General features: G+C 39.0%; 1 protein-coding gene across 1 annotated transcript in view; it reads right to left on the reverse strand.

Annotated features, from left to right (window-relative positions):
• Positions 1-5293: 5293 nt before the first annotated feature.
• The window catches only part of LOC124595352 (sodium-dependent nutrient amino acid transporter 1-like), a 117863-nt gene continuing 95527 nt past the window's right edge, over positions 5294-27629 (reverse strand). Inside the window, exons 10-12 of the mRNA XM_047134067.1 lie at positions 13599-13775; positions 8369-8463; positions 5294-6203 (exon numbers count right to left, since the gene is read on the reverse strand). Of these exons, the coding sequence (XP_046990023.1) occupies positions 6021-6203; positions 8369-8463; positions 13599-13775 (455 nt within the window). The 3' untranslated portion in view covers positions 5294-6020. The remainder of the gene's footprint in view (positions 6204-8368; positions 8464-13598; positions 13776-27629) is intronic.

A 27629-nucleotide genomic window follows, 5' to 3' on the forward strand; every position in this document is an offset into this window, starting at 1 on the left:
CACCACTTATCAGTCAGCTGTAAGATAATGGTTGCATTTCCTGATTTCTTTTTGTTAACATAAAAAGCTATTAACAAATGATAGTGATGGAAGGACTGTGAGTAGAAGACATTTTTATTTATATTTATAACTTAAATAATACATACAAGAAATAAATTTATACATATTTTTGACATCTTATGAACAACTTCCGTCACATAATGATAAGACGTATAATATATTAGTTTACAAATAGCACATTCTGTTTCATGAATGGCTTGAATGTTTTTATTCTATGTACTCATTTATAACTGTGAGAGTGAAAACTGGAGAACCTAGTAACTTAAATGGTTTTGAGTTTGTGTTTATTTCTTCATAACTTCAACCTGGACTTTTTAGAAATAAAATTTGGATGGAATATGGGCTTCACAGAAAATGAGTAACAGAAGGCATTAAATTTTACAATATTGCTTACCGCAAAGTAACTTCAGTACTAAAATAGGGTTGCTTTTGTTGGCTTGTATAAAATAAAAGAGTGTGCAGCTATTGAAGAGGGTACAAACATCTGAAAATGGCTAAAAAATATATCACATTCTGTGTATTTGTACTCTACCTTAAGAAACGATTGATTCTGAAAGTTAGCAACTTTTCTTTCTCTTTTGTGTGCCTGTCAACAACTCAATGCTTTTGCTTTTCTATGAGTGGTCATCTTTACTCCTGAATTATTTTCTTTCAATCAGATCGCATTCTACACCTTTTGAGTAATCATCTCGACAGTTTCTGCTCATCAAACTTCTGTAAAGTCTACATAGCTCAAACAACTCTAGCAAGGGAGAAATTTTGTCTTTTACAACTATCTGATTTACTGAGGAAAATAAAACTTGTGGAGAAGTTATTTATTTAGTGTACTGAGCATCATGCTTTCCTAATGTTATAAAGAAACATTTTACTAACATGTGAAGTATTGACCAATAGTTAGCAACTGTAATTATGAAATTTGTATAACATCATTGTAATTTTTCCCAAAGAATAACAAATAAATTGTAGAGACATGGAAATTAAGATATATATGACTAAACAGTTGAATGGAACAATATAATTTTCTCTTGCACTGTGTCAATTACATGAATACAGTATACAATCTGTTTTGATTGAAAAGTTACGTGTGTAAACAGCCATTTAGTCCCAATTACTAACAATCCCCCCCCCCCCATGAACCATGGACCTTGCTGTTGGTGGGGAGGCTTGCGTGCCTCAACGACACAGATAGCCATACCGTAGGTGCAACTACAACGGAGGGGTACCTGTTGAGAGGCCAGACAAACGTGTGGTTCCTGAAGAGAGGCAGCAGCCTTTTAAGCAGTTGCAGGGGCAACAGTCTGGATGATTGACTGATCTGGCCTTGCAACACTAACCAAAACGGCCTTGCTGTGCTGGTACTGCGAACAGCTGAAAGCAAGGGGAAACTACAGCCATAATTTTTCCCGAGGGCATGCAGCTTTATTGTATGATTAAATGATGATGGCGTCCTCTTGCATAAAATATTCTGGAGGTAAAATAGTCCCCCATTCGGATCTCTGGGCAGGGACTACTCAGGAGGACGTCGTTATCAGGAGAAAGAAAACTGGCATTCTACGGATCGGAGCGTGGAATGTCAGATCCCTTAATCGGGCAAGTAGGTTAGAAAATTTAAAAAGGGAAATGGATAGGTTAAAGTTAGATGTAGTGGGACTTAGTGAAGTTCGGTGACAGGAGGAACAAGACTTTTGGTCAGGTGAATACAGCGTTACAAATACAAAATCAAATAGGGGTAATGCAGGAGTAGGTTTAATAATGAATAAAAAAATAGGAGTGCAGGTAAGCTACTACAAACAGCATAGTAAACGCATTATTGTGGCCAAGATAGACATGAAGCCCACACCTACTACAGTAGTACAAGTTTATATGCCAACTAGCTCTGCAGATGATGAAGAAATTGATGAAATCTATGATGAGATAAAAGAAATTATTCAGTTGGTGAAGGGAGACTAAAATTTAATAGTCATGGGTGACTGGAATTCAAGAGTAGGAAAAGGAAGAGAAGGAAATGTAGTAGGTGAATATGGATTGTGGCTAAGAAATGAAAGAGGAAACCGCCTGGTAGAATTTTGCACAGAGCATAACTTAATCATAGCTAACACTTGGTTCAAGAATCATGAAAGAAGGTTGTATACATGGAAGAACCCTGGAAATACGACAAGGTTTCAGATAGATTATATAATGGTAAGACAGAGGTATAGGAACCGGGTTTTAAATTGTAAGACATTTCCAGGGGCAGATGTGGACTCTGACCACAATCTATTGGTTATGAACTGTAGATTAAAACTGAAGAAACTGCAAAAAGGTGGGAATTTAAGGAGATGGGACCTGGATAAACTGAAAGAACCAGAGGTTGTACAGAGTTTCAGGGAGAGAATAAGGGAACAATTGGCAGGAATGGGGGAAAGAAATACAGTAGAAGAAGAATGGGTAGCTTTGAGGAATGAAATAGTGAAGGCAGCAGAGGATCAAGTCGGTAAAAAGACAAGGGCTAGTAGAAATCCTTGGGTAACAGAAGAGATACTGAATTTAATTGATGAAAGGAGAAAATACAAAAATCAGTAAGTGAAGCAGGCAAAGAGGAATACAAACGTCTCAAAAATGAGATCAACAGGAATTGCAAAATGGCTAAGCAGGGATGGCTAGAGGACAAATGTAAGGATGTAGAGGCTTATCTCACAAGGGGTAAGATAGATACTGCCTACAGGAAAATTAAAGAGAGCTTTGGGGAAAGGATAACCACTTGCATAAATATCAAGAGCTCAGATGGAAACCCAGTTCTAACCAAAGAAGGGAAAGCAGAAAGGTGGAAGGAGTATATAGAAGGTCTATGCAGGGGCAATCTTCTTGAGGACAATATTATGGAAATGGAAGAGGATGTAGATGAAGATGAAATGGGAGATATGGTACTGCGTGAAGAGTTTGACAGAGCACTGAAAGACCTAAGTCGAAACAAGGCCCCGGGAGTAGACAACATTCCATTAGAGCTACTGACAGCCTTGGGAGAGCCAGTCCTGACAAAACTCTACCATCTGGTGAGCAAGATGTATGAGACAGACGAAATTCCTTCAGACTTCAAGAAAAATATAATAATTCCAACACCAACAAAAGCAGGTGTTGACAGATGTGAAAATTACCGAACCATCAGTTTAATAAGTTACAGCTACAAAATACTAACTCGAATTCTTTACAGACGAATGGAGAAACTGGTAGAAGCTGACCTCGGGGAAGATCAGTTTGGATTCAGTAGAAATGTTGGAACACGTGAGGCAATACTGACCCTACGACTTATCTTAGAAGAAAGATTAAGGAAAGGCAAACTTACGTTTATAGCATTTGTAGACTTAGAGAAAGCTTTTGACAATGTTGACTGGAATACTCTCTTTCAAATTCGAAGGTAGCAGGGGTAAAATACAGGGAACGAAAGGCTATTTACAATTTGTACAGAAACCAGATGGCAGTTATAAGAGTCGAGGGACATGAAAGGGAAGCAGTGGCTGGCAAGGGAGTGAGACAGTGTTGTAGCCTCTCCTCGATGCTATTCAATCTGTATATTGAGCAAGCAGTAAAGGAAACAAAAGATAAGTTCGGAGTAGGTATTAAAATCCATGGAGAAGAAACAAAAACTTTGAGGTTTGCCGATGACATTGTAATTCTGTCAGAAACAGCAAAGGACTTGGAAGAGCAGTTGAACAGAATGGACAGTGTCTTGAAAGGAAACATGAACATCTATGTTTCATTTTTTATATTGGCCCTTGCACTGTTTACAAGTTTTTTCCTGTGAGGTAGCATAACAGAGTTTATTTACTTAATTAAATCCTCAGACATAAGTATGCAAGGCCTTATGTGAAATTATGTACCAGAGCAAAGGATAATGGAATGTAGTCGAATTAAGTCGGGTGATGCTGAGGGAATTAGATTAGGAAATGAGACATTTAAAGTAGTAAATTAGTTTTGCTATTTGGGGAGCAAAATAACTGATGATGGTTGAAGTAGAGAGGATATAAAATGTAGACTGGCAATGGCAAGGAAAGCGTTTCTGAAGAATAGAAATTTGTTAACATCGAGTATTGATTCAAGTGTTAGGTAGTCGTTTCTGAAAGTATTTGTATGGAGTGTAGCCATGTATGGAAGTGAAACATGGACAATAAATAGTTTGGACAGGAAGAGAATAGAAGCTTTCGAAATGTGGTGCAACAGAAGAATGCTGAAGATTAGATGGGTATATCACGTAACTAATGAGGAGGTACTGAATAGAATTGGGGAGAAGAGGAGTTTGTGGCACAACTTGACTAAAAGAAGGGAGCGGTTGGTAGGACATGTTCTGAGGCATCAAGGGATCATCTATTTAGTACTGGAGGTCAGAGTGGAGGGTAAAAATTGTAGAGGGAGACCAAGACATGAATATAATAAGCAGATTCAGAAGGATGTAGGCTGCAGTAGGTACTGGGAGATGAAGAAGCTTGCACAGGATAGAGTAGCATGGAGAGCTGCATCAAACCAGTCTCAGGACTGAAGACCACAACAATAACAACACTAACAATCAATATCATCCTGATACTGTACATTTTCTGTTAAAGTTAAATAAATGTTTGTTACTGTTTTGTTATTTCTAATATTGAAAAATGATCTGAAATTATTTTCCTTTATTCATCTGTGTGTACAGCCTCTATAAAGATTGTACACTACATAGCAGCTGCACATGTGTTTACCTGTATTTATAAAGTGGTATGGGCTACTAACAAGCACTTATATTTTAGAAATACTCTTGGTGGAACATATTATACTAACAAACTGCCAAAAAACTTACAGGATGAATTTAATTTTGCAAGGCACAGTGTAAAACACTGCATCTTTAGTGTTGGTAGACCAACATCAGTTCTATCAACCAGAATGCAAGTGGGGTACAACAAACAGGTCACATGGCACAGTCATTACATTTCTAGTCTGTACACACACTCTTCAATGCCAACGAAAGTGAGAGTGATACACTTACTTTACATATGGATTCATTTTCAACCACTCATTTCATTAGTTAATGTGTTGCTTTCAATTCAGCTGTTTTCTATTTTACTTTAAGTAATACCACAGTCTGTTGACATCGAGCATTTACAACTAAAAATAACAATAGGAATAATAAATAAGTGTATTTTCATAATAATAATCCAATGTACATATGCTACCCTGTTTGAGATGAGTCTTAACTAATATAAATAATTTAACATTTCTATCATCATAAATTAAAATTCATTGTTGTTATTTGTTCTGCAGTTTTATATACATGTCTGTTTCAGCATGGTTTGATTTTTATAAAAAAAAATTCTGAAATGCTCATACATTCCACTCCACAAAAAGCAACTTTGTGAAACAAGATAGATGTTTTTGAAGCTAATATCACAGTGTTATTAGGTTTAAATTTAAAAAAATGGTTTCCATACTACTGACATGAGAAAAAAACACACTTGTCATGCAACAGATCCCAATGGACAAAATAAAGTACTGATATTTAGGGCTATATTTTTTTCTCTTTCAGTTGTAAGAGAGACAAGATGTGTTCAGCGCAATTCCACAAGTAGCAATTCATTTTCCTTAGAGATGATTAAATTATTTTACACTGACTGCTTCAATGTGCTGTTTAATTTGTGTATTACATAGACTGTATTAGCCGATTATGTAAACCAGGAGCTATATTTGTTTTAGATAAAACATACAAAACTATTTAAGACAACACAGCTTTGTGTCAGTAGGCTTAAGCTTCTTAGAAGCTGATAATAGTCATTTGTACTTTTTAAGCTCTTCACGGTGTTTGCAGGTTTGCCATTTCCGTCATGCTAAAACCTTGCAATCAAAACTAATGTAGACCTTATTACAGTGACGTCTTGGAGCATATTTTATCACTGAACTTAATGACTGTGTATGTTACACACAGGGCAGTTTTTTGCCCCATGCAGACAAAAAACAGATCACATATTGGTATCAGAGGAACTTCTGCAACCTGTTAGTTTGTGAAGTAATTTTTTCCAGAAACTGTCATTGCTTAGCTCATTTTCTTGCAGCCGATTTGCTTTGAATTTTTTCCATTCCTCCAGTTCCTTAGCTTTTCTTGGGCCCCATTCAGTGGATGGAGTGAATGACTTCACTATCATCTGAAATTGAAAACATTAGATTAAAATTAATGCATAACTGTGAAGGCACTGATCAGGATTACGAAAATTTGCCTTTTAAGACAGCACTGGCTAGAAGTTTGACATAGAGAGGATGAGGTGCCTTATTCAGAAAACATAACAGAATATCAAAGCTGGTACCAAACAAAACACATAATGAATTTACTTCACTTTTATACGATACTGTAACAAATCTTAAGGAACCTAATGCTTTTATATTCCCTTTAGAGGACACATCCTTTCAGAAACATGTTCGTTATTTCTTGCATTAGACTGTATTTGTGTTTGGAACTCTATATTGACCCTGTCACCATTATTACTCTATGTTAAATAATGATTATGGCATGTTACATAAATTATACAGCAAATAAATAGCTAATATATATTTTGGTAATATTTTGGAAAATGTATTGCACTATCTGTTGAGAACTATTATTCTGTCCCCTGTTTCACCATCACCCCAAAGGTGCTGTTCAACCCAAATTACAAAGATTTACTTTACTTACTTGCATTATAATTTATGGTTGTGGACCGTTGTGTGAAGCGAAACTATCTGGTTTTGATTACTGTGGTACTGTTGATGGTGACAGAAGAAATAATGTGAAATGTGGCTTCCTCCTTTCAGAAAACACCAAGAGTTTTATCATTATCAAGAGTAGTACACAAGTCTGTTGAAACAGACCACCATCATCAGTGTCTTATGCCCATGTGGACTACAGAAATATTACAATTATCATTCAGGATATTAATGCATTGTGTGGTGTTCAGTAACTGTACACATCCAATTCTCCTCTCATTTATTTTTTGTCATCATGGCACAAGGTTTCTTGAAATAAACCTTGCACCTAGCAAGTGACACATGGTATTACTCGATCTTACATGAAAATAGTGATGTGGATACAGCTATGTTCTTAAAAAGCTGGAATCACATATTGCACAAGGAGGTCTTTATAACATTTCAATGTCATTGTACACCTAACAGGCCCCCCAAGGTGTCATTTGCCCAAAGAAAAATGGACTGACAGTGAAGAAGCTTTTGAAAAAGCTCAACTTAAGTTGAGTGTAGTGAATGTGCCTGCACAATATGTGGTGGAGTAGAATCCCTTTATGCCACAGTTCTGTGCACTCATTGCACCATGCGGAGTAAAATGTGTTTTGTCTGTGCAAAGAATATCGCCCAGGCACATATCATCCATTTCTATGAACACCAAAAAAACTAAGGCCCGAGTCATGGTGTTGTAGCCTATCTTGGGGGGATGTGTAAAATGCACCACAAAATCTTTTAAACTGTTGATGAGGAAGAGAGAGTTCCCATGACACAGCTCAAGCAGTGGCTGCAGAATTTGAGGCTGCATAGTCAACTGTAGCTATAGCCATTTCATTAATAACTGCCATGGGAATTTGTCATCTCCCTCTACCAGCTGCACCATCAATTCACCTGTTTCTTCCAATTTCTTGATCGTATCCTTCAGTCCATTTACTAACATGAGGCCTCTTTACAGCTGTTTCTGTCAAAGATACCTCTGCAATACGATGCTGCTATTGCTGCCTTTCTGATGAAACAACTTTACCAGTGGTGCATGATCATTCTTCTTAACAGCCATTGCATTTTCTATGGAAAACTTCAATCTTCTTAACCCTTTACACCAAAAGTGACTTCACAAAAGAAATCAACATGCAGCACCAAGTGACAAACCACATAGTGTTGTCAAAACAGGAAACATTTTACATTCTGACTGCTTACAGTGCCATATTCTCACCAGGTTGCAGAAAGTGGAACTATTATGTTTTTCAGCATACTCTGAGAGTGTACTGTTTTATGAACACACCTACAATGTTTGAGCATGTTGTGATGCAGCACTTAGAACACTCTCATTTTAATTATAACCACCCAATATCTAAACTTGCAAAAATGCTGAAATCATCCTGTAATAATGTTTTAAGTAAAAATATATGATTTAAATAAACATGAACATCTATGTTTCATTTTTTATATTGGCCCTTGCACTGTTTACATGTTTTTTCCTGTGAGATAGCATAACAGAGTTTATCTACTTAATTAAATCCTCAGACATAAATATGCAAGGCCTTATGTGAAACTATGTACCAAAGCAAAGAATAATTTCTAGGCATGGGGTATAACTAACCTGTTTAAATGGGAGATGACGATTTTTTACAAATTGGTAAGCAACTGAGAAAGGAACCTGAAGCACAGCAAATAGAAACATTGCCCAACCAGCACCTGAAAATGAACATAACTTTTAGAGTCATACAAAGTGTGCTAGATGTAATTAGTGTAACACTATGTAAATATTTATGGAGATAGCCTACTTTCATGAACCATTCCCAGTTAAAAGATAACATGCAGTAAACATATTCTCAAGACAGAGGGAATAACAAGAGATTTTTATTCAGCTGATTATTCATAAAAAAATATTCTTTTCATTATGACTAGATAAAATAAAACATTATTGTCAACTACAGCAAAAAAATACAACTAAAACATGATTCTAATTATCTCTCTGTCTTCTAGTCTGAATCATGTCCTTAGAGTAAATATGTTCATATGAAAACAAATTTTCATTATAAATATTTGAAGAGGTTTCATATTCACTCTACAGTGTATGTAATTTTTGTGGAGCAGCAGCATTTCTATGTATGTATTTCATCACTTACATCTTAAAAGTAAGATGTTTGCTACTGTTAAAAAATTATTTTACTCAACTATTACCATTGTAACACAGCTCCTAGAATAACAGCAGGCAGGGCAGGATACTTATGAGTAACAATATGGCATCCAAAATATCCCAGACATATTCTATGAACCTTAGTACAGGAGACTGATCCAGCCATTCTGAGCAGTGAACTGTTTGCTATTGAAGGGACTTATTCAGAATACTAGGTTTGTGTGGTCAGGTATTTTAAAATTCTAGGATAACACCATCATTCATACCATAACTGTAGGGTTGCATAAAGGCATCAAGGGTTTCACATCAATAAATATATGCTGTTACTGTTCCACATGGAAAGAACACCAAGTATAGTCTTTTCCTCTTCCAAGGGTATTAATTTTGAGTAAACACTAGGAATGATATTTGGTTCAGTTCCCACCGAATAAAATCTCATTTGCTGTCACATTGAACTTTAAGCAGCTACTCATTCAAGAAGAGACCATTTCTACATTTTCTGCAGTCCAGCATGTATGTTTCTACACTCTCCATAAAAGAACTACGAGTGACACACATGTGACTACCGGTAGTCATTTCCCATGTATACCACCTTGATTAAGTCTTCACACAGTAGGCTACTCATTGACACCATCCTAACTGTGATTGCGACTTAAGTGGACAATTCTTGAGAATTTATTAAATAAAAATTTTTTTAATGCAAAACACTTTTTATGCCTAGACCACAATTTTCAGTATACAATTATAGCATGATGACTAGTTTTGGTTTTTTCCTAAAACATCTTCAGATAATTAAAATTGAAAAGAAGTGGTGAACATGTATTAAGGAACATCCTTAGCCACAGTCACACAGTAAAATGCATTTATATTATGGGCCAACAAGACTATGGCAGTATGTGGTTAGAAACTTTATCATGAGCAAGCTAGGTTGTGCACCATAATTTCACAAGCCATCAATAATAAAGAAGGGAAACTGGCAGTTGTCTTAGTAAAACCTGCAGCACATGCCCATGATTTGCAGTTGTACAGCAGCTGAGAGCAGTATATAAAACATTTCAAGAACTGTGAGCTGTTCCATAGCCTGGCTTACAAAGAATGATGCAACATTGCTTATAAAATATGCATCTTTATACAGTGGGCTCAAGTTGAAGATTGCAACTAAAGTGTTCAAGTCCAACCTGCCTGGCAAGACATATCACAAGTAACAAGAAAGCTGCTTGTGGTGTGTCTTGCCAGGCAGGCTGGACTTGTGGCATTTTACTTTTAATCTTCAACTTGTGCACATTGTGTAACAGTGACAATTTTATGTGCCATGCTGGAGGACTCGTTTGTAAGCCAGGCTATGGAACAACTGATAATTCTTGTACTGCTGTACAATTCTAAGTCACAGGCATGTGAAGCAAGTTTTACTAATACAAGTGCAATTTTACTTCTTTATTACCATCAGCTTGTGAGATTACGGTTTACAACCTGGCTCTCTCATCATTATGTTTCTGATTATATACTGTCATAATCCTGTTGGTCCATAATATGAACGCATTTTACTGTCTGACTACAGCTAATCAATGTTCACCACTATTTTATAATTGAAAATATCTGAAGACGGTTGTAGGAAGCAATCAAAACTACACATGGTGCTTTAAGTGTGTACTGAAAATTGTGGTCTAAGCACAAAAAGTTTTTTACATTAAGAATATTTTTATTTAATAATGGAGATGTTGAGCCACAGATAGGCATAACAAAAAGACTCTCACAATTATAGCTTTCAGCCATTAAGGCCTTCATCAGCAATAGACACACACACACACACACACACACACACACACACACACACACACACACACACACACGACTGCAGTCTCAGGCAACTGAAACCACAGTGGGAGCAGCAGCACGAGTGCATGATGGGAGTGGCAACTGGATGGGGGTAAGGATGAGGCTGGGGCACGGAAGGGCAGGGATAGTATGGCGGGGGTGTTGGACAATGAAGTGCTGTAGGTTAGACGGAGGGAGGGAGAGAGGTGGGGAGGGGGGGAGGGGGAGAAGTAGTGGAAAAGGAGAGAAATAAAAGACTGGGTTAGTGGTGGAATGATGGCTGTGTGGTGCTGGAATGGGAGCAGGGAAGGGGCTGGATGGGTGAGGACAATGACTGACAAAGGTTGAGGCCAGGAAGGTCACGAAAATGTAGGATGTATTGCAGGGAAAGTTATCACCTGCACAGTTCAGGAAATCTGGTGTTGGTGGGAAGGATCCATATGGAACAGGCTGTTTAACAGTCCTTGAAATGAAGGATATCATGTTTGGAAGTGTGTTCAGCAACACGGGGTGGTCCACTTGTTTCTTCGCCACGGTTTGTTGGTGGCCATTCATGCGGACAGACAGCTTGTTGGTTGTCATGCCTACATAGAATGGAGCACAGTAGTTGCAGCTTAGCTTGTAGACCACATGACTGGTTTCATAGGTAGCCCTTCCTATGATGGGATAGGTGATGTTAGTGACCAGACTGGAGAAGGTGGTGGTGGGAGGATGTATGGGACAGGTCTTGCATCTAGGTCTATTGCAGGGGTACGAGCCATGAGGTAAGGGTTTGGGAGCAAGGGTTGTGTAAGGATAGATGAGTATATTGTGTAGTTTCGGTAGATGGTGGAATACCACTATGGGAGAGGTGGGAAGAATAGTGGACAGGATATTTCTTATTTCAGGGTACAATGAGAGGTAATCAAAACCCTGGCAGAGAATGTAATTCAGTTGCTCCAGTCCTGGGTGGTACTGAGTTATGGGGGGAATGATCCTCTGTGGCTGGACGGTGGGACTTTGGGAGGTAGTGGGAGACTGGATAGATAAGTCATGGGAGATTTGTTTTTTTACATGGTTGGGAAGATAATTACAGTCAGTGAAGACTTCAGTGGAACCCTTGGTACATTCCATCCTGGATTTTCCATTATTTGATTTTTATTTAATAAATTACATTGAGATCACTGTCTTCTCCTGACAATGTCAGGCTTCACTAATTGTTGAATAGTTGTTGTTGTCCTGTTATTTTAGGTTAATAAGAGAAAATATGATCATTAGCGCCATCCTTTTCTGAATACTTTGGGATGCCAAAGTGTAATTTCGAATTGGAGCCACCATCTAATATCAACAGCAAAAATAACGTTTGACTATTTGTCTACCAATGTCTGTTTCTCATCTGCCACTAAGCATTGCTTATCTGTCATAGTAGTTCATCTCATATATGTTGCCTCACAGAGTGAAATATTTTCCAAATGTTTATTAAGGAATATTTTAATCATGCACTGTGATTTTTTTCTGTAGGATGGCCTGATCATGGTACTTGGTACCAAAACTGGTAGTTGACAGGCAAAATAAAAGTGACTAAGCAAATAATTTTTGCTTAAGTTCTGCCTTATCTGCCTCACTTTAATGTGAATAAAAACCACCACAGCTGTATTTAAGGTTATTTTATTATGCCAGGACCAGTTTCATTCTGAATAAAAATCTTCTGGCGACACACTGGCAGAAACGTGCTGGTGTCATGACTCAAAAATGTATCATCAGCATACATAACACTAAAAGACCCTATCTGGAGCATGACAGCCACAGCAGTAATACGTGAAAAATGAGACTGGGAATAGTTCAGGTGCAAAGGCAATTATTAGTTCAAGAAACGGGTGAAATGGCTGAAATGATGCTGAAATGGCCACTAATATTTTCAGCAATCAATTCTTAACAGTTACGCATCCAGCAGGGTGCTTTGGTTCCGTAAATAAAGCTACACAGTTCTTAATATTGAAACTAACAAATTGCATGACATGCATATTCGGAAAATGAAGAAAACAGAAAAAAAATTCTCCTTTTAAAAAGTAAAAATTCTACCAGAGTTGATAACATTTCCAGTAAATTATTGAAATACTGCTATAGAGAAACTAGCAAAATCCTCTGCCATATTTTCAATACATCACTTGAGGGAGGAGTATTCCCTGACACTTAAAATATAGACTTATATGGCCAGTTCATAAAAAGGGAGAAAAAGATGCTACAAACTATGGACCAACTTCATTACGCTCAATTTATTCTAAGGTACTGGAAAAATTGATGCACTACAGACTGATTGAGCGTCTTAATTAATACTAAATCCTCAGCAATAGCCAGTTTAGTTTTAAGAAAGAAGTATCAACAGAGGGTGCAATACATGAACCTGTTGACAGTGTTTGGGAATCCATATACAAAAATATGACAGCTGGAATATCTTGTGACCTGTCAAAAGCTTTTGACAGTGTTAGTCATAATATCAACATTACATTATTCATCTATGGTGGCACAAAATGAATAAGATTATTTCTTGTCTCTTTCTCACAAGATCTTATCAACTATCAGACATTATCAAACATACGGTTTACTGCTATGTGCATATGACACATTTTATTTAAAAATGAGAGTTTTGTGCAACACTACTGTGGTAACACATTGTTCAGATGTTTTGTATTTTATGAAAATAAATGTAAGTTCACGATATGGGTATATTAACATTGATATTTTTAAGAGACTTTGTTGTCTGCCATATAATTGCAATAATAGCGTGAAGCCAGAATTTATTTGGAAATGCTGAAATGGAAAGGTAAGATTAATGTCATGAAACTACAAATTCATTACACAACTACTATTTCTTTTAATTCACTTTCTAACATACCATATGCACTTGCAGGGAAGTCCGTGTCATGGTACTGAGGAGATTCCATATTTATTAGAGTGTACAATAAGATGACAAACAGCATGACTGGTGTAACAAAACCCCAGCATATTCTCCAGTAGAAGCTGACCTTCAGATTAAGCATAAATTCTATATCTTGGCAGAAATTGTCAACACCTGAAATGAAGAAGATTTGTTGAGAATAGCATCAGTCTCAAAATTCAAAAATCATTGAACAGTATGCAAAAGACCTAGTGGTAAAATAGTGGAGAAAATGTGACCACAATTGTCTTGGGTGGTACTGCAAATGAAAGGATTATACTACTTACAATTAAGTGAAAGAAAGACAGCTAATTATGTGGCAGTAGATGTGGGCTCATGTATAGAAGGCAACACAAATTCTAAGTTTCAGAAAAAGGGATTCTTTCATTCTGCAAAAGAGTAAAATACATTGGAACAAGTAAGTCAGTTAAAAATTAGGGGAGAACGATGCCAGTGAGTCTTTATCAAGGAAGAAACAGCAAATCAGCAAAGGGCGAGGCAGTATCAATGATGGAAATCCTTTCATGTTTTGTTGTTGTCATGCTGTCTTCCCTGACCAGCAGTCCTGAGAGGCTTTCCTGGTTAATTCCCTAACAGTCTAAGAATACAACATGTAATACTATACAGAGCAACTTATCAAAAGTTATTTCAATTCCTTTAAAGGCTACATTTCCTTGCTAGACTTCATAGATGATGCCACTTTGACAGCTAGCATGTCAGACATTATTATTGCATTTAGTTAAGTAAGTTTAATGTGATCTGACGTATGTGTGTGTGTGTGTGTGTGTGTGTGTGTGTGTGTGTGTGTGTGTGTGTGTGTGTGTATGGGTGGGTGGGTGGGTGGTGTTATATTTGAGATGGTTATGACAATCAAAGAAGAAGTACCGTATATCTGATGTGAGCACCTGACCTATTTTACTCAGATAGTACCAAGCTGACTACCAAACTAGATCATAAGTGTCAGCAACTGTGCTGTATGCCCTCATTGCATGAGACACTAAGAAGTTTGAATGCAAAAATTTGAGGTTCAACATAATGATGATTGTTACCGAAGTACACAAATAACTATTACCATTCACTTTTCTTAATCTGCCCACAACACATTCCACAGGATTTTACCACCATCATCAGGCTGATTAAATTAAAAAGGCAGTGGGCAGATTGCCTATAAAAGTCACAAACAAATTCGTTTTCTATAAAAGTCATAAACAAATTTGTTTTCATCTTGTTGATGTAAGTAAATCCACGAGATGATGGAGGTATAATCCTGTGAAATATGTAATGGAAAGATCAGTAAAGGTGACTTTCTACAGTTATTTATGTATTTCAGTAGAGAAGTTTAAAATATATACACAGAATATTGTACAATGTTTTGAGATCAAGAACTTTATGCCAAACTGGACTTGAGCTGGTTACATCCAGGTCCAGCATCACTGTACTACCACATGTCAGTGACTTTGGTGGTAAGGTAGGTTAGCTCTCACTTACAAAACTTCAGAAAAGTTATGTAAGAAAAGTTACTGAAAGGGATTTTCTGTAAACATACCAAAACTATGACTTTATTGATAATTTTAAAAAATCCTAGTGAAACCCAGATGTTATTGCACCATATATTACTAGCATCTTGTGCCAAAAACAGAAAAAAAGTTAGTGGCATTAATGGACTTCCACACATCAATAAGATAACTCTAACTAAGAAATGGATACATGAAATTTGGCCAGGCTAAGGCTTGGTCCTTGGAACCCTTTTGCTACAGTTCTGTGCAAATGATGTTTAAATGTCAATGTGATATATGAATTACTTTTCATTACTATTAATGAAACTACAAGTTTATTACAAGGCACAATCTACTTTATTTCTTCTACACCAGAGGTTCCCAATTTTTTTACACCTGGTGCCCCCTTTGCAGCCCCATTATACATCATGCCCCCTATTTTTATTTATTCATTTATTTATTAATTATGTATTTATTGCTTCTCTTGAAAAACTTTATTTGATGATAATGTGCAATCAACACTTAAGTAAAAGAGGTTTATTGAATGTGTAAGTCAAGGGACTTGGTAGCTGAGATAGAAATGTCATTATGTCTTACTTAAAACCTAATTATATTTTTTCACTTGAACAATACTTTTCACATGTAACATTTTTTATGTGATAAAAGTCACAAGAAAAATTCAGACTGTTAATGTGACTGTTGAAATTATTTTTCTTTAAGCAGCTCCCTAATTTTTGGTTTTGAACTAGGTCACTCTCCACCTTCAGGTGACTGCAGTGTTTTATTTTCATCATGGCTAGTTCCTAGAAACTGATCTGAAATAGGCATGTCGATGAGAATGGTACGAGGACTTTTAAGGCTTTCTTTGCCACTCCTAGATAACTAGGAAGGAAACTGGCCCAAAATTTTTCCATCCCCATTTGCTGAAACAGTTCTTTATAACTTGAATCACAATTCAATTCAATTGTATCCCATTATATTTCATCAGGCAGTGCATGCACAACAGTAGTGAAGAGTGACCTTGCTAATTTGCACTGACAGCCTTCTGAAGACAGGTGAGAGATGTAGAGCTTTAACTCTACTCGAAGCCATTCGAGATGTTCGCTGATGGTAACTTTCCACTCATTGACATCACACTGTTGCTTATCTAGAAGTTCACTGAATCAAAGGAAAAACAAAATATTAGTAGTGGGAGCATCCTGATGCTGCTTCTGTATTTGTGACATTTCCAAGAAGAACCTTATGGCATCATTGGTATCTATTACTGTGGTGTTTCTACCTTGTAGATTCTAATTCAGAACATTCAGGTTTCAAAGAAGTCTTTAAGCTATGCGTGGAAAAATATAAAGGTGCCATCAGTGAATTAATGATGATGCTTGGCTTTCCTTTGACTCATAAGAAATAGTCATACCTTTGATTTCAATTCATACTGCCTGCTAAGCATATTTCCCTTAGAAAGCCACCAGACTTTCATGTGAAATATTAAAGAGCAGTGTTCAGCACTGAAATCATTATATTGGATGAGCATTCACAGCATTTGACTTAATTTTATCAACTATATCAATAGCCATTTTCAGTGCTGTGTTCAGTTTTTCACGTAAAGTTATAGAAGCTAGGGCTTGACTGTGTATCATACAGTGGTACCAAGTAAGACCAGAATTTTTTTCTTTCACAATATCTAAGAAGTCAGAACGTAAACATAACATGGCTGGTACTTCATCAGTACATCTACATGACATCAGTACTCTACAAGCCACATGATCGTGTGTGGTGGAAGGTACTTCTGGTACCACTAACTGATTCCCCCCTTTCCTGTTCTACTCAAAAATGTCATGTGGTAAGAATGATTGTCAGTAAGTCTTGGTATTAGCTCTAATTTCTTGAATTTTCTTGTTATGTTTTTTTCTCAAAATGTTTGTGGGAGGAAGTAATAAGCTGTCCAACCCTTACTGGTAAGTGCTCTCTGGTAATTTTCATAGTAAGCCTCTCTATGATGCACAACTCCTGTCTTGTAACATCTGCCACTGGAATTTGTAGAGCACCTCTGTAAACCTCCCATTCTGACCAAATGATCCCGTGATGAAACACACCAGTCTTTGTTGGATCTTCTCTATCTCTTCTATAGCTCTTACCAGGTAAGGGTCTCAGATTGATGAACAGTACTGAGGAACTGGTTGAACAAGTGCCTTGTGAACCACTTATTTTGTGGATGAGTTATATCTGCTTAAGATTCTTTCTATTAATCACAGTGTGGCATTGCCATAACCCTGTCCCAAGACAAACCATTTCTATCAGAAATTTATTAATGGCAGAATATACAACAGAACCTTTTGATGTTGTTTCCAAGTTTTTAGAAAACAATAGTTCTTTGATTTTTTTCTCATCCATAAATTGGCAGTATACTATTAAGTGACATTGTTGGCTTATAGCAATAGAACTGTCACACTGCAAGGCAAAAACAGAGATGTCTTCAGTCTTTTAACCAGCTGTTCTTTCACATTCAGGGCTATTTATGCAATCCTACATTGCATACAGTTGCCTGAAAGATGTATCTTGTTCATTTTTCATTATCTTTTCCAAAAACAATTCTGGTTGCTTTAAAAATGGAAGGTTTGATTAATGTCTCACTGATAGTGTGAGGTTTGTTTGTTTTTAAGAGACAAATTTCATATCATGCTGAAAGATCCCAGTAGATTTCAATTCATCCAATTTAAAGAATTTCTTTTTCCAACAAAAAACTATTTTGATTTATTTTTCAGTGCTTGGTGAGTTGTTGTTAGATGACATTTCAGACACAAAGGTTGCAATGAGCATGATGACGCACAATATGCTGTGGCAGTGGGACATAGTATTTTCAATAAACATGAGTCCATACTTCTTCTTTATAAACCTTCTTTTAGCAGACATCTTCACTCAGTGTTCAAACGAAATAAAAATACTCTTTACCTCTGAGGAGCACAACACATGTAATACTGAGTTAAGAATGCAGAGTGCAGGCTGAATAATGTGTTGTGTCAGCAGTAACTTGGTGCTGTGCAAAGCAAACTTGTAGCTGTCAAATCTACAAAAAAATGCACTCGCTACCTATAGTAATAATATATAATTTTTGACTGTCTGACCACATTTTCCTGCTTTATTCTGAGCTGTCTGTCCCCACCCCCCATAGGACTCTCAGCTCCCATCCCATACCCCTGAGCCCCCCCCCTCCCCCCTTCAGTTTGGAAAGCATTGCTCTACTCAGTTCCATTTCATATTGCTTAGCAATGTTACATCCAGATATTTAAATGACTTGGCTGTGTAAAGCAGGACACTACTAATGCTGTATCTGAATATTAAGAGTTTGTTCATCCCACTCACCTGCATCAACTTACATTTTTCTATATTTAGAACTAACTGCCATTAATTACATCAACTAGAAATTTTGTCTAACTCATCTTGTATCCTCCTAGGGTCACTCGACTTTGACACCTCCCAGACATCACAGCATCACAGATTACTCCCCCCCCCCCCCCCCCCTGTTCACCAGACCATTTATGTGTATGGAAAGTAACAGCACTCTCCAGTCTTATCACACTTCCCTGGTGCACTCCTGACAATACCCTTGTCTCTGAGACGATACTCTGGTTTCTTAAGAACACTTGCCATTGACGACAACATACTGGGCTCTTTTACTTAAGAAATCACCAAGCCTCTAACATATGTGGGAACCAACTCCTTATACTCACATATTCGTTAACAGTCTGCAGTGCAGCACCATGTCAAATAAGCTTCATATGAATGCTGCTTTCTAAAACCATGCTGATTTGTAGGCACAAGGTTCTTGGTCTCAAGAAAACTTATTATATTCAACTGAGAATATGTTCAAGGATTCTGCAGCAAACCATTGTTTGGGACATCATTCTGTAATTCTGTGGGTCCATTCTTTTACTCTTCTTATACACAGGATCACCTGCACTATTTTCCAGTCACTTGGGACTCTGCGCCAGACAAGAGATTCACAATAAATGCAAACTAAGTAAGGGGCCAGTGCCTTCAATTACTCTTGACAGAATTGGGGTTCTATCGGTTTTAAAATCTTTCAGTTGTTTCTCTACACCAGAGACACTTATTTCTATGTTCACCATACAGGAGACTCTTCGATAGTCAAACAATGGTATGTTTTGATTCTTGAGTTTCTCCCGGCGTATTTGATAATCAAAATATCCACGGGTATGCTGCCGGTCTATAGTGTCCAACGGGCACAATATTTCGACGATCATACATGTCGCCATCATCAGGTGAACTGACGGACTGAGCTCCTGTGAACGTGCCGGCACGGAGACCCGTACGCTATGGCTGCTCAGAGGGAACTGGGTTCGGTCGCGGCGGCGGGCGATTTACATACCCTCCGCCCGCGGCGCGCTCCCTCCACCGTCCGCGCCCCACGCCACGGTCGCGCGGTGGAACAGATTGCGACGGCGTCTGAGATGACATCGGTGTGATAGCTCTGTCCGCCGTGGTCGTCACAACTATACGTTTGCTCGATTTACCCTTGATTAACCCGATCGCTGGTTCCCAAGCCTTGCTAAGATTATAGCCACAGTCACGGTTTATGAGGTCGTCATTGGTGCGAATTTCGATGGCCTCTCTAACAACGCTGTCCCAGTACCTCGACGTCTGTACCAGAACCCTCTTGTGGTCATACTCCATGGCGTGATTTTCTGACAAACAATGTTCAGCGACCGCCGACTTGCTCGGATACATCAGTCGAGTGTGCCTCTGGTGTTCACGGCATCGATCCTCGACGGTACGCATCGTCTGACCAATATACGACTTGCCACATTGACACGGAATCTGGTACACGCTGGCCTTCCTCAAACCGAGGTCATCTTTGACGCTCCCCACCAGTGCACGAGTTTTATTTGGAGGACAAAACACAATTCCGACCCGTTGTTTCTTCAGAATGCGGGCGATTTTCCCCGAGAGTGCGCCTGTGTATGGAATAAATGCAGTGCCTACCTCCTCCCTCGTGACTTCATCCATCTCAACAGGTTGTGCTGCAGTGGTTGGGCAGAGAGCACGTTGAATCTGCCACTCTGAGTACCCATTTTTTCCGAAATACAGTTCTCAGATGTTCCAATTGCTGGGGTAGACTCTCTGCGTCAGAGATAGTGCGCGCCCTATGTACTAGAGTTTTAAGTACCCCATTCCTCTGTGAAGGGTGGTGGCAGCTGTCTGCGTGCAAATACAGATCAGTGTGCGTAGTCTTCCGATACACCCCATGACCTAGGGTGCCGTCAGCCCTTCTCTTGACCAAGACGTCAAGGAAAGGTAATTTACCCTCCGTTTCAGTCTCCATAGTGAATTTGATGTTGGGGTGTATGGAGTTTAGATGTGTAAGGAAGTCAAGGACTTTATCCATACCATGTGGCCAGATGACGAACGTGTCGTCCACGTAACGGAAAAAGCAAGTAGGTTTCCATACGGATGACGACAGGGCTTCCTCGTCGAAGTTCTCCATCCGTATGGAAACCTAGGTCATGGGGTGTATCAGAAGACTACGCACACTGATCTGTATTTGCACGCAGACAGCTGCCACCACCCTTCACAGAGGAATGGGGTACTTAAAACTCTAGTACATAGGGCGCGCACTATCTCTGACGCAGAGAGTGTACTCCAGCAATTGGAACATCTGAGAACTGTATTTCGGAAAAAATGGGTACTCAGAGTGGCAGATTCAACGTGCTCTCCGCCCAACCACTGCAGCACAACCTGTTGAGATGGATGAAGTCACGAGGGAGGAGGTAGGCACTGCATTTATTCCATACACAGGCGCACTCTCGGGGAAAATCGCCCGCATTCTGAAGAAACACCGGGTCGGAACTGTATTTTGTCCTCCAAATAAAACTCGTGCATTGGTGGGGAGCGCCAAAGATGACCTCGGTTTGAGGAAGGCCAGCGTGTACCAGATTCCGTGTCAATGTGGCAAGTCGTATATTGGTCAGACGATGCGTACCGTCGAGGATCGATGCCGTGAACACTAGAGTCACACTCAACTGATGTATCCGAGCAAGTCGGCAGTCGCTGAACATTGTTTGTCGGAAAATCACGCCATGGAGTATGACCGCACGAGGATTCTGGTACAGACGTCGAGATACTGGGACAGCGTTGTTAGAGAGGCCATCGAAATTCGCACCAATGACGACCTCATAAACCGTGACTGTGGCTATAATCTTAGCAAAGCTTGGGAACCAGCGATCGTGTTAATCAAGAGTAAATCGAGCAAACGTATAGTTGTGACGACCACGGCGGACAGAGCCATCACACCGACGTCATCTCAGACGCCGTCGCAATCTGTTCCACCGCACGACCGTGACGCGGGGCGGGGACGGCGGAGGGAGCGCGCCGCGGGTGGAGAGTATTTAAACCGGCCGCCGCCGCGACCGAACCCAGTTCCCTCTGAGCAGCCATAGCGTACGGGTCTCCGTGCCGGCACGTTCACAGGAGCTCAGTCCGTCAGTTCACCTGATGATGGCGACATGTATGATCGCCGAAATATTGTGCCCGTTTGGACACTATAAACCGGCAGCATACCCGTGGATATTTTAATGGTATGTTTGTATGATTCTACTGCATGAATGATTTATTAAATGCAAAATTTAAAACTTTGGATTTCATTTTACTGTCTTCAACTGCCACACCAGACTGGTCAACAAGTGACTGGATGGGAGCCTTAGACCCACTTAGCAATTTTAGATAGGACCAGAATACTTTTGGGCTCTCAGCCAGATCTTTTGCTAAGGTATCACAGTGGTCATTTATGTATGTTTTGCACATATATCTTTTCGCAGACACCATTTGCACAATCTCTTTTGGACCAAAAGTGCACCAGCTGTTGCTTCCTTGTTATTTTCTGAGTTTTGACGTTAAACCGTGATGGGTCTTTTCCATCTTTCATCCAATTTCTGGGCACATAGTTCTCCGAACAACAATTTGCAATCTGTCTAAACTTTACCCATGATTCTTCTATGCCCATTATTCTGGAACTAAGTAACCTCAGTTCACTGTCCAAATGAGATGCTAAAACTTACTTATCTGCTCTTTCTAGCAGAAACCCATTCCTAGCTTTCTTGACTGATTTATTAACTTTCATAGCCATAGATGATATACTGACATCATTATCACTAATCTTTGTCTCTAGATTGATGTTGTCGAGAGGTCTGGCCTGTTTTTACCTACAACGTCTAAGATATTTCCACTGTGTGTGGGCTTCTGAACTAGTTGCTCAAGAAGGGTTTTGAAAAATATGTTTAAAAGTATTTTGCAAGACTATGTCTGTAATCCCATACTGAATCCATAGATGTCCCAGCCTATACTCAGTAGGTTAAAGTCGCCTCCAACTAGTCCTGCATGATCTGGGTATTTACACATTACTGATGGTAGCTTTTCTTTGAATAAATCTAGAACTGTCAACACAGAACTGAGTGGATGGTAAAAGCTGTTCAACAATTAACTTGGTTCCCCATAGGCCTGTTACACATGATCTGATAAACTCACTTCCCTTCTCATTCCATGCGGTAAGCCTCCCATGACCTGCTGTTCAAGGTGAATTTCCCAAAGTCTACCCCTTTTACTAGATCTCTACAGTCCTTTTCCTTCACCCCTCTTCCTTCCCCCTCAACCCATCTGACTGAAGAAGGAGCCACTGGCTCTGAAAGCTTGCCAAGTCACAACCCTCTTTTATCCGTGTAGACTAGTTTTTTTTATCTATCCAATTAAATTATTTTGTTAGATAACTTCACTGTCACACTCAACTTTGACCTCATTAGAGACAATATTTTTGTCAACTGCAGTGCACTCTCCCCCTCCCATGGCATCTAATCTACCTTTGCAATATATTTATGACTCATTAAATATATTAGAGCTTTCTACTTTGGGTTTCAGCCAGCCCTCAGTCCAAAGAATAATTTGAGTACATGAACTTTCCTGAAGGGCAGTAAATTCAGGAACTTTGTTACAAATACTTCAATAATGTACTGATAAGAAATTTTGTCAGCCAAAGTGTCTTCACTCTGAATGCAGTCTGACTTTCCTTGCTGTTTATCAACTAGCAAGCATTCATCAGAGTACCTAGAATACTGCCTAGCATAAAAAAATCCATATGCACTCCACTTGGGTCCAAACCAAAGGACCCCTATCAGTTCTGGGAACAATGCTGCAAATTGTGAACTCTGCTTGCACTATGTGTGTAAGGCCAGCAGCCTTCAACACCTCCACCAGTCACCTGTGTGAAATGAGGATGGTCTCAGAACCCCAGTGACAGGTGTCATTGGTGCTGATGTCAGCCATAATTTGCTGACAACTTCACCCTAAATGCTCAATAGTGACAGGTAAGGCTGTCTCCACATGCTGGATGAGGCTCCCCACAGGCATACCATGTGCACATTGGCTTTCTTTCCAGCCCTGGATGCTACATTCCTAAAGAGCTCCATAGTTTGCTATACATTGGAGTTTCCGATAACTATCAAACCCTCACCACATGTGCCTGTTCAGACCCTGCTTAGAACCTGTTCACTCATAGGGCAAACAGGCGAGGCCAGACAGATATTCTCCACATTGACCCCCTGCCTCAAGTGATGCAAATGTATTACCACCCACCACTTGACCTGCTGGGGGGGGGGGGGGGGGGGGAGGGATCCACTGCAGTGTGTATACTAGAAGGTGCCTTGGCATCAGAGCCTGCGGACAGAACAAGTGACAACGGAGATGTCCCATGCAATGTGCCAGATTCTCCGCCACTGCAACATGCCAAGACAGGAGGCTGAAGGTGGCTGACCATAGCCAAAAGTGCATTCAGCTTTTTGCAAACTGCAGCCAGCTCCTCCTGCAACTGCACATAGCATGCACACATCCTACCCATGTTAGAAAGACTAAATGAAGAAGTAAGCTACAAAAGCACAGTTCGGAGGTTTGGACCTCCATTATTATGTGGATTTATATCAGTTAACAAGATGAGTGAGTGTTGCATGTATGACTTTTAGGTAACCTGTGTCACTGCCTCTGATAGTCAGATACTTCTATTCTTGACATGTTTACATGACATCTCTCTCTCTCTCTTTCTCTCTCTCTCTCTCTCTCTCTCCATGTATGTGTGAGTGTGTGTGTGTGTGTGTGTGTGTGTGTGTGTGTGTGTGTGTGTGTGTGCGGGGGGGGGGGCGGGGGGGGGGGGGGGTGCTGGTTTGTATTTTGTTTTGACAGACTGACTGTTCAGGCTTGGAAGTCAAAATATAGTAACATTAACTGAATTTTCTGACTGTGCTGGTAGGGACATAGAAATAAAATGGTAATTCCAGCTGGAAACAGCAAATGAGAAGCTGTAGCTATGAAAGACAATGAAAATTACATCACAGTGAATGATAAGAGCCAAGTGCACGTTGGAAATTCATATCCTCTCTGAAATTTGGAAGCACTAGTGTTGGTAGAGTAGATCCAAACATCATAGTTAAGAAATAAGTTCTCACGTCACTATTGTTATGTACAATGGCAGAAACCGAAATAGGATAGTGAATTTTGCTACTATAGACAATTTATTCATGACCATAAATTCTGACGGATAGATTTATTGTGATTGTGCTAATACAATGTAACAAATAAAATGTTTCATGCTTTCACAGGTTACCTTTCTTTGAATTACATATGCTTTAGTAATGGTAACATTGGGCTGCATGAAACCATCAGTTTCCATTGCTAATCTCATGAGTAAGGGCCAAAGACTCAGGACAAAGGGTCATTGGCCCATCAGTTCCAAGTCTATTAAAAAGGTTATGTAGATGATGTGATTGGTAGGGTGCAGTTTTTGCTGTATTAATTCTTTGAACTGTAATTTACCAGATTATTACTACAGCAATTGTGAAATTCCAAGACGAGCTGCTAGTCAATTCTTGCTCCTGACTGATTTCCTGATCATCAAATTTTTAATAATCCATAGTTTCTAGTGATTTTTCCTACTCTTCAGGGCCTGTAATTCTTATTCATCCATTTAGAGTTTCCTTTCTCTCCTTTTATCGTGATGAAGTAAAATGGTAGGTTCCTGATTTTTGTGATTCAGCTGATTTGTTCACGTCGCTGTCTCTAAGATTCAGCCATTTCTGTTTAAATGCCTAGTAAGTAAATACATCTCTTGTGCTACAGATAGCATCAATACTTCTTTTTTATTTCATTTTTTCTAAAAATCTATATATGTAACAATGTCATGTGTGATCTACTCTGTTAAAACTAAAGAACGATCTATTAAACAATTACAGAAAATTTTGTGTTTGAGGAAAATATCAGATTAACTGAAGGTGTCATTTAATTTGATGAAAGCTCTTGGGTTTCTAGGCAGGTGGCTGCAATAAGATATTGCAACATTTTGATGAGGGTCATACTCATCATCTTCTGGTGAAGTATTGAGATATAACAAGTGTCCCAATATTGACACTAGTGGTGCACACCCTCCACCTGGCTATGCGCAGATGGATCCCATGCAGCTGGTGAGTGGGGAGGTGGAGAAGGTGCAGACAACTACCAGCACAAAACTGGCTCACCGCTATCATACTCAGCCTATAAGAAGCTCAAGAAGGATCCCATACATGCCTTGTGGCATGTTGCTTTGTTTAGTCACTCACAAGGAGAATACAGCAGGTGCCGTAACCCGATTTCCCAGAAACTTCGCGCAGTACAAGAGGAACCAAAGTAAGCCAACACATTTCGGCTTGTTCATGGATACACAACCATTTCTGAGTAAGTGACATAATATAGATGTCGTTTAGTAATCAATGAACTCAGAGAAACTGGTGGCTCAGTGGCAAGAATTGCAGTCTCACACTTTTGTGTCCCACATACAAAATCCGATTATTGTTTTTATTTGTTTTATTTTTTCCATTTACCTACTCATGTCCTTAGAAGATTATTATGTGAATGTTTATTATCAAGTTAGGGTGTACAAGAACATTATATTAAATGTAAAATCACAACTGGGTTTCACTGTAGCTCATACATTTACTATATAATACATGTAGGTGTGGTATTTAGTCTTCAGGAAGGTTTTGTGCATTCCTTGGAATCAATCAATCATAGAAACATTTGAAACATAGAAATTCAGAAAACCATGAGCACATGTGCTGGGAGGTTTGCCGCAGCAACATTTCTTCATATAAATCTAACTTAGGAAAGAAATGCCATTAACATTGCTGAAGATTGCATGTGTTGGCAATAACTTGATGGCTAACCAAGCATAACAGACCACTTTTCTGAAACCTAGCACTTGCAATTGATTACAAATCAAACACACAAAGGAATTTCACTGAAAACAATTTCAAATGATATTTTTAATTAATTAATTTATTGACTTGTACTCAGCAGCCGAACTTCCCCGAATGGGGCCTCCCAGCCAACAATGCCATATGCTCATTTCATTTCATTTATTTATTTTAATTCTTTCCCTAGATATACTATTAGTAAATTAATAAGGGTAACATTATTTCAGTATACATTGTAAAACATTCATTTAGTAATCTTCTATGGGCGTTTGTAAATAAACAAAAATATAAATAATAATTGGGTTTTGAACACTGGACACAAAAGTGTGGCACTAGTCAACATGCCACCACTTTGGTTGAGCCATTTGTTTACTCACAGGTGCATAAAGTACCTCAAAAAGTTTGACCATCATTTTTTCTGAAAAAGTTGAGTAGCCACGGATAAGTTGAGACACAGGTGTGATAGTTTTGATGCCTCTTCCACTGAGCAATTTCTGGGAAATCAGGTTATGGCACCTGTTGCCTTCTTCTTGTCAGATATACCAAAGGAAGTGAGGAAATGACTGTATCCTAGGGCACCAGCCATATCACATCTGCATGGACTTACCAATTCCACAAGGAAGGGATGCCTCTGCAGCCAATACTTGACACCATTAACTCACACAGTCATACACTGCCCAAATAAGTAACCATGGTCCTAAACGCCTTATGGAATGCTGTAATCAGTATTTAAAGGCCTTGACCAATTTTTTGAAAGTATTTAAGAACATGTAACTGCAAAAAGGTGACCTGCTCTTGAGCTTCGATGTTACAGTGCTCTTCATGAAAGTACCTCTTCAAGACTCTTTGACACTCAATGCTCAACAATTCATGCCACAAAAGCTAAAATTTTTGAGTATGTATGGACTACCACCTACTTCAAATACAAAGGGGAGATTTATGAACAAGTAGTTGGAATGGCTACGTGGGCCACTGGCCCCTGGGATTGCAAAAATTTATGTGGAATGCTTTGAGGGAGTGGCATGTCAAATCACCTGAAAAAAACTAAGCATTTCTGCCATGATGTCAATGATATATCTGTGGTATGGGAACTTGACAGACAGTTGCTGGATAAGTTTCTGGACCATTTTAGCTGCATCCACCAAAACATTGCATTCACCATGAAGCAGAGTAGAATTGATGTCTCCCTTTTTTGGATACACTAATTCATAAAT

This window comes from Schistocerca americana, chromosome 2 (genome assembly GCF_021461395.2).
Source record: "Schistocerca americana isolate TAMUIC-IGC-003095 chromosome 2, iqSchAmer2.1, whole genome shotgun sequence".
NCBI lineage: Eukaryota > Metazoa > Arthropoda > Insecta > Orthoptera > Acrididae > Schistocerca > Schistocerca americana.